Source organism: Euleptes europaea, chromosome 7, assembly GCF_029931775.1.
Source record: "Euleptes europaea isolate rEulEur1 chromosome 7, rEulEur1.hap1, whole genome shotgun sequence".
NCBI classification, from domain to species: domain Eukaryota; kingdom Metazoa; phylum Chordata; class Lepidosauria; order Squamata; family Sphaerodactylidae; genus Euleptes; species Euleptes europaea.
This window is the reverse complement of record NC_079318.1, coordinates 90,768,868-90,779,760: the sequence shown is the minus strand read 5'-3', so window position 1 is coordinate 90,779,760 and position 10,893 is coordinate 90,768,868. Positions and strand designations below refer to the sequence as shown.

The following is a 10,893-nucleotide window of genomic DNA, read 5'->3' as shown; positions in this document are numbered from 1 at the left end:
ACCTACTGATTTGTCTTTTTTGGGCAGTCCAGGGTATCCGTAACCCTCTCCTCCAACACCGCATTTCAAAGGAATCTACATTCTTCCTATCAGCTTTCTTCATTGTCCAGCTCTCACACCCAGACATAGTAACAGGGAATGCGATGACATGAATTAACTTAATCTTGGTGGCATGCTGTATACTTGTTAGCTGTTTAGGCGAGGGCAGTACCACAGTCTGCCGGCTTCAGCCACTTCTACTGAGCATGCTCAGTAATAGAACGGGGTGGATAAGAGTTCATGATGCAGCGTCGCCCCTATCGGGAAAGTGACGTTTTGCGTTCCGGAAGCGGAAGGAACTCTTGCTTGTGCTGAGGCCGGAGTGGGAAGTGGTGACCTTTGTGGAGGGCGCAGTGCGGGTGGGTAACTCGACTTTATTTTTGGGTCTGAGTTCTTTGTTTCCAAATGGACCAAATGGGGCGGGGGGGTGTTTCCCGGGAGGCGGCAAGAACTATTCTCCCCCCCCCATCCCTAATACTGGGAAGGCGACACGGGCTGCCTTGTAGCAGACGGGCTGGCCAAGGACTGCCTTCCGTTGGCTTATTGAATTGCATGTCGACTCGGCTTTTTAAACGCAACGCCCCCCCCCAAAAAAAGCCGCAACAACGCCAAAGAGATTTTCAGCAATGTAAATAACCAATACTAATATAAATTAAAGTTTAATAAACTTTCACCGAGGTCTCGGTCTGAAGGGTGCCTGGCTACTCCCCTTGCCTGCGCGATGGTTTTTCATGACGGCATTTGTTGGATTTAGAGCAGGGGTGGGGAACGTCAGGCCTGGGGGCCGTATAAGGCCCACGAAATCATTTGGTCTGGCCCTCCATGGGTCCTGGCTTATCTCTAGCTCAGAAGGATGCTGCCCTGCCTAAATCTCTTGGGTCCAGCTGGGGACGGCAGAGCTCAAAAGCAAGTCGCTCTACGTGGCGGACACTTCGAGCCATCTCCGGTTGTGCCTCTTAGCTAAATGTTTGACCAAATATCGCAGGCTAATTTTTAAGCTGATAATTTTGTATGGCCCGTGAATGATGTCATAAATATCCAAATGGCCCTTGGCAGAAAAAAGGTTCCCCACTGCTGATTTAGAGCGTCCTTTTCCACCAAAAGGTCTTCAGAATAGATTATGATGCTTTAAAAGTTCTTTCAGCATATAGAATCGTAGAGTTGGAAGGGACCACCAGGGTCATCTAGTCCAACCCCCTGCACAATGCAGGAAATTCACAACTACACCCCCAGTGACCCCTACTCCATGCCCTGAAGATGGCCAAGATGCCCTCCCTCTCTCGATCTGCCCAAGGTCATAGAATCAGCATTGCTGACAGATGGCCATCTAGCCTCTGCTTAAAAACCTCCAGGAAAGGAGAGCCCACCACCTCCTGAGGAATCCTGTTTCACTGAGGAACCGCCCTAATAGAATCATAGAAATATATGATCCCCCTGCTGTTCCGCATCATATTTTGTTCTTGTTAAGTGGCGTTTGGAGTATAGATGTTGAGCAGTGCACTCTCTTAACACCTTTCTCCCAGGACTGGAGAGCTTGACAGTTAACGAATGGGAGCTGCTCTGAGCTCGGCCTTGGTTGGGAAGAGTGGGGTAAAAAAAAAAACCCATTAAAACAAAAAAATCCCATGCATGCTTATCTAGGAATAAGCCCTCTAAATACAATGGGTGTTAGTGGCTCAGCAAGCCCTGATCTAGCAAGCCCAGGCTAGCCTGATCTCCTCTCCTGGTATGTTCCCTGGAGGACTCTTTGCTCAACAAATACCAACCTTTTAGTGGTCCCTGGCCTGAAGAGTGTCAGGTTGGCCTCGACCAGGGCCAGGGCTTTCTTGGCCCTGGCCCCTGACTGGTGGAATAGTCTCTCTAGTGAGACCAAGGCCCTGTGGGACCTTAAAGAGTTCTGCAGGGCTGTAAAACAGCTATTTCACCAGGCCTAGGGTTGAGGCCAGCTACGGTCTCTTTATGTATAAATGCTGGCTTCCTTAACCTCCACTGCTGCTACTCTTTCCCTATTCAGTCGGGTTGTTATCCATCTGCTCGCCTAGGTGCAGTTTTCTGTTAACACTTTAGAGGCACTGTCGAAGGCTTTCACTGTCAGAGTTCATTGGTTCTTGTAGGTTATCCGGGCTGTGTAACCGTGGTCTTGGAATTTTCTTTCCTGACGTTTCGCCAGCAACTGTGGCAGGCATCTTCAGAGGATTAACACTGAAGGACAGTGTCTCTCAGTGTCAAGTGTGTAGGAAGAGTAATATATAGTCAGAAAGGGGTTGGGTTTGAGCTGAGTACTGTCCTGCAAAAGTAATGTGCTAATCATTGTCCTGTAAGTATCAAGATAATGTGCTAATGAGGGTATGGTATGTTAATATGGAACCATTGTATCTTGAAGTGATCTGTTAATGTGTGTAATCCAAGGCTAATCTGCATGGCTATTGTTGACTGTTGCCTTTGTTAGTCTGGAGGTTTTCAGAACAGGAAGCCAAGCCTTATTCATTCTTAAACTCTCCTCTTTTCTGTTAAAGTTGTGCTGAAGTTTATGAATTTCAATGGCTTCTCTGTGCAATCTGACAAAATAGTTGGTAGAATTGTCCAGTCTTTCAGTGTCTTGGAATAAGACCCTGTGTCCTGTTTGTGTCAGTCCACTGTTTGTAGGTTATGAAATCAGAAGGGCCATTAAACCAAACAAAAATCAGAAAACTCAGAAAAAACAGTCTCCCACAGGAAAGGTATTCCTGCCATTTATTAAAGGAGTCACTGATAGGATGGAGAAACTTTTGAAAAAACATAACCTACAGTGTTTAAACCCACCAAGAAAATACAACAAATGCTACGATCAGCAAAAGACAAAAGAGACCCCCTCACCTCTGCAGGAGTATATCGTATACCTTGCAGCTGTGGAGAAGTTTACATCGGGACCACAAAACGCAGCATACAAACAAGGATAAAAGAACATGAAAGATACTGCAGACTTGGCCAACCTGAGAAATCAGCAGTGGCTGAAAATGGACTGACACAAACAGGACACAGGGTCTTATTCCAAGACACTGAAAGACTGGACAATTCTACCAACTATTGTCAGATTGCACAGAGAAGCCATTGAAATTCATAAACGTCAGCACAACTTTAACAGAAAAGAGGAGAGTTTAAGAATGAATAAGGCTTGGCTTCCTGTTCTGAAAACCTCCAGACTAACAAAGGCAACAGTCAACAATAGCCATGCAGATTAGCCTTGGATTACACACATTAACAGATCACTTCAGGATACAATGGTTCCATATTAACATACCATACCCTCATTAGCACATTATCTTGATACTTACAGGACAATGATTAGCACATTACTTTTGCAGGACAGTACTCAGCTCAAACCCAACCCCTTTCTGACTATATATTACTCTTCCTACACACTTGACACTGAGAGACACTGTTCTTCAGTGTTAATCCTCTGAAGATGCCTGCCACAGTTGCTGGCGAAACGTCAGGAAAGAAAATTCCAAGACCACGGTTACACAGCCCGGATAACCTACAAGAACTTTAGAGGCACCTTTAGATAAATTAAGACATTATTGATGTGATTGTTTTATAGGGCTTTTTAATTGTTGTTTTAAGGTTTTAGTTACATAATAGGATGTTTATTCCTTTGTAAGCAGCTTTGAGCCTGGCCAGGGAGAGCGGGATAGTAAGTTGAAATAATAAATAAATAAATCTCAGAAGCTAAGCAGGTTAGAATGTGGATGGGCAGCCTCCAAGGACTACCAGGGTCGGGACGCAGAGCAGGCAATGGCAAACAACCTCCAAAGTCTCTTGTTTTGAAAAATCTGAGATTGTCATAAGTCAGCTGTGACTTGGCGGCACGCGCACACACGTGCATGGGGTTATGCTGTCCTGTGAACCAAACCGGAAGCTTCTGATTTGCCTCCAGGTGTTCTATTGGCTGCATGAGTTGGTTGCTGGTAGGAATGGAAATCTTGGCTAGAGCTGGTTGCAGACAGAAGGGAAGGATACTGGGTTGCTGGCCTTTTCTGCCTTAGCAACAGCCCTTGGTAACTTGAGGATGGGCAATCCGAGAACAATATACTCTGTTCACAGAGAAGTGGTGGAGGATTCCTCTCCTTTGCATCCCTGCTGCTAATACAAGGACATAATCAGTTTCCAGCTGCAGAGGCAGGGTTTGGTGCCTATTTTGCAGTTGACTTGGTTATAATTAGTTTGTGTGACTTTGATATTTTAGAAGAAGAAGAAGAGTTGGTTTTTATATGCCAACTTTCTCTACCACTTAAGGAAGAATCAAACCAATTTACAATCTCCTTCCCTTCCTCTCCCCACAACAGACACTCTGTGAGGTAGGTGGGGCTGAGAGAGCTGTGACTAGCCCAAGGTCGCCCAGCTGGCTTCATGTGGAGGAATGGGGAAACCAACCTGGTTCACCAGATTAGCATCTGCCGCTCATGTGGAGGAGTGGGGAATCAAACCCGGTTCTCCAGATCAGAGTCCACTGCTCCAAACCACCACTCTTAACCACTACACCACGCTGGTGTATTAGCTTCCTTGAGCATGCTTATGGGAAAGTGGAATAGAAAAGAAATTTACCGTTTGTATGTTCTTTCAATGGTGAATGATTGTAAAATACAGGTTTCAAAAAAAACCTGTATGTTAAAATAAAACAGCTGAGAGGTGAACCAAAAAGCCAGGTTAATTTCCTGAACTCATTTTGAAGGGGGGATTGCTGTATTATAGTATAGTCCTATTCATATTCCCTTGAGTCTTGTTGTGTTAAATGTTACCTTTATTCCCAGGAAATTGTGCATAAGAGTGCCACCTCAGTCTGCAGAAAAATGGCCAAAAGTCTCATGGTATAAGACCTAGCAAAATAATTTGATTTCTGAAATCAGTATAAAACTGTTATCATGACACTGAACTAAATTAGGCTTATTTCTGTGTATTCCACAGGGCACATTTACTAGAATCACCTCTGCGGAGGGTGTGTGGTCAGTCAGATTAAGGCAGGGGAGGGGAGATCCAGTTTTAAACCCCTACTTGGTAATGAAACTCAGTGGGTGACCTTGGGTGGATTACACTTTTAGCCTAAACTTCCTTACAGTTTTCTGTGAGGATCACATTTGGGAGAGAAGACCCATGTAGACAGGCATCCTGAAACTTTACACAACTGCATTGCCCTATATTGCTTAAAATCAATCACATTATAATGAGTTCAAGTAAAGAGTAATACTCTTCTGAAGAATCTTTCTACCTAGTGGGACATGGTGGTTCGAATCGGTTTATGAAGGAACACTTGTTGAGTCAATTCAGAATTGAAGCTATCGATCCAAGTTTGGTGGGTGAGTTTTCTGAAAGAAAAAAAAGAGCAGGCTTTTGCTATTGTTTACGATTCGGATTATCTGAAAACAGGACTGTTTGAAGTATCTTGTTTGTGTTTGCAGGGGGTGGGGAGGAGAATGGAGTCAAAGGCTTTCATTCCACCTAACCTAAAACGCAAGCATGTGACCCTCTGAATGCTCCTCCAGACATCCAGATATGCCAACAGATTTGGAGAATGAACACCTGAAAACTGTTAACGCCACATTTCCTGTTGCTCTGTGCTGCTTTTGCAGAAACACCTGCCAAGATGGGTATCCACTTTGGAAACCTGGCACGAGTGAGGCACGTGATCACCTACAGCTTGTCTCCCTTTGAACAGAGAGCCTTTCCTAACTACTTCTCCAAAGGGATTCCCAACACCTGGCGGCGATTCAGTACGCAGTTCTTCCGGGTGGCTCCTCGTAAGTGAAAACTCTCTCATTGTTCAGACCGCCATTTCTGTGTGTTGCCTAGGCTGTATGTGGATTTAGATAAACTGTCGTTAACTGTAACTCTTGAGGGCTATCTTATTTGTTTGTTCGTTTTGCGACTTATAGCCTGCCCTCCCCGGCCAAGGCCAGGCTCAGGGCGGGTAACATCATTTAAAAATACATCAATAGCGATAACAGTAAAATTAACAATAACTGAGTTAAAACGATAAAATCCCAATTGAAACAATCCTCAAATCACAAACTCAAGATGGCGCCGGAACGACACCCATATTCATGTTTGCCCGTAACAAGCGACAGGTTACCCTCTCAAGATGGCATACCTCAGACATAAAAGGGGGGAGGGGTGGGGAGGTCAGCAAGATTATATCCGCGGCTGCCCTCAACCATAGGCCTACCGGAAAAACTCTGTCTTGCAGGGCCCTGCAGAACTCTTTAAGGTCCTGCAGGGCCCTGATGTCCCCAGACAGAGTGTTCCACCAGGCCGGAGCCAGGGCCGAAAAGGCCCTGGCTCTAGTTGAGGACAGCCGCACACTCCTAGGGCCAGGGATCACCAGTAGATTATGATCAGATGACTGTAAAGGTCTTCAGGGTGTGTGTGTATGGTAGCGGCTTAAAGTCTGCCAGCTCAGAATGTGAATACTCACAGTTGGGAATGTGGGTGGATAAACGCGAGCTAGCTGCAGAGGGAGGAAATCCCGATGTGTGCGCGGGAGAAGAAGCAGCCGCTGATTTGTCTCTGCCTTCATGTGGGGTAGAGGAGGGAGCGTTCAGTGTGGATTTGGTGAGCCTGTTTTTGAAGCGGACACTCTGCTCAACCCTCAAAGCACTAGATGGGGCAAGAGAGCAGAATGAAGGGGAAGTCTCCCATCATCAGTAGACATTGGCGTTCGCAAGCTGCTTTCCCGCGTGCTCCTGAATTACAAGAGCCTTAATGTAATTACATTGTTGCATCCATCTGCTCATTAGCATGTGCCCAACTAATAATGATTATAACACTAAATGATGGCATTTATGGAGCTCATTTCTAGTAGTCAAAGGCTACACGTGTGACCACTAATCCTTACAGCAGCAGATAGTAGGTATTGCGGCCTTTCGGATATACTGGCTTGCATATGGTTTAATTGATAACTTCGGTTGAATTAAAGAGGGCTGGAAGACACTAGACCACACTGGGGTCAGGGGGACACACCTTAGCCTAAGTGGTAGCTTTTTACGGGAATGAGGGGCTCCTGAATAACCTGTATTTCTGAAAACTCTTGAAACTCTGATTCAGGATGGTGCTAGAGCACAAATCCTTATCGAAGTGGTACTCGAAAAAGTGTTAACATGGTACCTAACCCGTGCCACTCTAGAACTCGATCGCTGCAAGATTGTAAGGTCTCGAAGTACTGGTCTCATGTTTTTTTGAAGTGCTTCCTATCAGGATTGATTAAAAAAAAAAATACTCCTGTGTTGTGTTTGTTTCCCTAAGCGTTGATCATCGCCTACGTGATCTACTCCTGGGGGAATGAAGAATTTGAACGCCTGAAAAGGAAGAACCCAGCCGACTATGAAAATGATGTCTAAGTTGGCCGAGAATATTATAACGTCCTAACCATGTCAACACTTGTTCTTTTCCCCAAGCTTGTTGAAAAACACTTAATAAACCTGTATTTCTGATCCTACCTATGACTAATTCTTTTAAGCTTCTGTCAGAGAGATGTGCTATAGTAGGGTGGTTCTGCCTGCTGCTTGCCACCTGCCTTTCCCTTTCCAAAAAACCCCCGATGTACACAGTTTCACATGTCTTAAATTCAGGTTAATTTGTCCTCCGAAGCTAATCATTTATTTACATTTATTAAAACATTTATGTCCCACCTTTCCTCATGGTTCAAGGCTGCTTACAATAATGATTAATGGGGAGAAACTGTGGCTCTGGTAGAGCATCTGCTTGGCATGCAGAAGGTCCCAGGGATTGAACCTGGGACCTTCTGCATGCCATCTCCAGTTAAAAGGACTAGGTGAGTAGGTGATGTGAAAGACCTCTCCCTGAGACCCTGGAGAGCCGCTGCTGAGTAGACAATACTGACTTTGATGGACCAAGGGTCTGGTTCAGTAGAAGGCAGCTTCATGTGTTCATTAAAACATCCCCCACAAAAAAACAAAAATAAAATAGTAAACCCCAAATCTATCCCCCCTTCAAAAATGCCTACCATTCAAACTCCTACAAAAGCCCTGTCAAACAGGCAGCCTTGCAGCGCCTCCTGAAGATCTCCAAGGAGGGGCCCACTCACCTCTTTGGGGAGGCCATTCCACAGAGTTGGAGCCACGATGGAAAAGGCCCTGTTGATGCCAGATGGGCCACCCTGAATGGTGAGATAGCCAATGGATGGCTGCCTGATGACTATACATCTTAGAGAGTAGCATACCCAGGTTCACCAGCATTAGCCAATGAGATATGGTAGAGGCAGGATGTAGGTGGCAGGGTATAAATGCAGTAAATAAACTAAATATACATAAGCTCATTTCATACGTTATGTGACCATTGAAATTGCTATCAAAAACTGCTACTAAGAGTAGTTGCACCACGAGGGATGTTTAGAAAAAGAAGAGTTGGTTTTTATATGCCAACTTTCCCTACCTTTTTAAGGAGAATCAAACTGGCTTACAGTCTCTTTCCCTTCCTCTACCCGCAACAAACACCTTGTGAGGGATGTGAGGCTGAAAGCTCTAAGAAAACTGTGACTAGCCCAAGGTCAGCCAGCTGGCTTCATGTGGAGGAGCGGGGAATAAATCCCAATTCTTCAGATTAGAGTCCACCTCTCAACCACTACACCACGCTGGCTCTCTGTTTTAGGCAGTTCTGTTTTTGGACAGCATGAAATTGGTAGAGCTGGAATGGGCAGAATGGACAAAGCAATGGTAGACACAATGGGGAAACTCTCCTCTGTGAGAACATGGTGGATTATTCCCTACACTAAAAGAGAAAGAGTGCATTCATAATTTTATTTCCAGATCCCCAAAGTCTTGGGAAAGCCTTCACTGGTTCTGCACCATGGCAGAATGGTGCTTCCTACAATACTTCCAAATCTTTTTCTGTGAGTCATTTCTAAAGTTATAGCGTTTCTGTTTTAATTTAAACTTGCGGTGCATGGGTAAACTTTGGATTTTTACTTTTAGGCCGATAGCTGTGTTAATCTGTAGTATTAGAGCAAAATCCAGTAGTACCTTAAAGACCAACAAGCTTTTCCAGGGTATAAAATTTTGTGAGTCAAAGCTCACTTTATCAGATACAAATGAGACTGGAGATCTCTGTCACTTAGAGGAGGGCAGGGAGCCGTTCCTGTTGGCAACATAGGATAGAACACGCAATAATGGGTATAAATTACAGGTGGAAAGGTACCGGCAGGACATTAGGAAAATGTTTTTTACAGTAAGAGAAGTTCAGCAGTGGAATGGGCTGCCTAGGGAAGTGGTGAGTTCACCTTACTGGCAGTCTTCAAGCAGCAGCTGGACAAACACTTGCCAGGGATGCTCTAGGCTGATTGTGCATTGGGCAACGGTTGGACTAGATGGCCTGTATGGCCCCTTCCAATTCTATGATTCTATCCACCAGTCATAGGGTTGCCAAACTCCAGGTGGTGGCTGATCTCCCAGGATTACAACCGATCTCCAGGCGATAAGAGATCAATTCACCAGAAAAAATGGCTGCTCTGGAAGGTAGATTCTATGGCATTATACCCCACTGAAGCCCTTCTCCTCCCCAAACCCCACCCTCCTCAGGGTCCACCCCCAAAATCTCCAGATAATTCCCAACCTGGAGGTGACAACTCTAACCAGCCTTTATATCCAGGTCAGAAGGTGGAAGGGGTATTACAAAGAAGGGCAAAGGAGACAGAATGCAGAATTCCAATCGCAAAATGTAAACAGCTTTATTAAAGCTAAGGAGGTATGCATACTGGTGGGAAATGCAGAAAAAAATAGTCTTTACATTGTAGTATATATTGTAACTATTCTGTTCCCAGACAGATCAAGATTAAAAATCCAAAATAGTAATGTCCGAATTTGATACTTAGAAATGCTTTCATGCCAGCTGTAAGCAAGGAGGAACTTCAAAAATGCACCGGATGCTTTCATTTTACCGTAAATGGTTATACGCCATTTTCCCACTCTTTAAAAAAGCCTCAAGCAGAAGGCAATAAAATTAAAGAGAATAATGATCCTTGAAAGGTGTGGCTTAAAAAGTCTAATATACTAGTTGCTAATTAAAGCCTGTGTTGTTTAGTGGTTAGAGTGTTGGATGAGGAGCTGGGAGTCCCAGGTTTGAATTCCTGCTAGCCATGGAAGCTCATGGGGTGACCTTGGGCCAGTCGCGCATATTCAGCCTAACCTACCTTACAGGGTTGTTGTGAGGATAAAATGAAGGAGAGGAGAGCGAGATAAGTCGCTGGGGTCCCCATTGGGGGGAAACGTGAGGTGTAAGAGAAGTAGATAAAATGATGGTGACTGCTCGAATTAAGGTGTTGTGGGATTCACTTTGTTATCTGTTTAGAGTTTTGTGCCATCTTAAACACTGATCTGTAATATTTTTAACAAATGGTACTTTTTAATGGTACCATTTGGCTCTTTGTTAGTTCCAGATGGGGAGGCGTGTTGGCTTTAGCAACAAAACAAAACGATTCCAGTGGCACCTTAAAGACTAACAATTTATTTCAGCGTAAGCTTTCATGAGTCAGAGCTCGCTTCATCGGCTGCATTGGAAGCAATGGCACGGCTACCCCACTGGAATGTAAATAGATTATTGCTTCTAATTATAGTGTGTTTTGTTTTTAAATGTTGTTACCTGTCCTGCTTCCTTGGAAGGGGCAGGATGTAGCCTGGTAATTTGGTTAGTTGTAGCGTCAGCATTTTTTTTACAGAGGCATGAGTATAGTCTGTGTATAAACACACACACACATACAGAAAGGGAAAAAAACATCAGGATAGTTTTTTTTGGTTCTACCACACTGTACGACTCATAAAATGGCTTGTCGTGTGAAATTAGGGTTACTAGCCTCCAGGTGGGGCCTGG

The 10,893-nt window shown here is 44.6% G+C and overlaps 1 protein-coding gene across 1 annotated transcript; it reads left to right on the top strand.

Annotated features, from left to right (window-relative positions):
* Positions 1-356: 356 nt before the first annotated feature.
* On the top strand, positions 357-7,415 carry LOC130481008 (cytochrome b-c1 complex subunit 8). Its single transcript, XM_056853646.1, has 3 exons — positions 357-398; positions 5,646-5,813; positions 7,315-7,415. Exons 2-3 carry the CDS (start codon positions 5,660-5,662, stop codon positions 7,407-7,409), a joined length of 249 nt encoding a protein of 82 aa, XP_056709624.1. The 5' UTR covers positions 357-398; positions 5,646-5,659; the 3' UTR covers positions 7,410-7,415.
* The last annotated feature ends 3,478 nt before the right edge of the window (positions 7,416-10,893 follow it).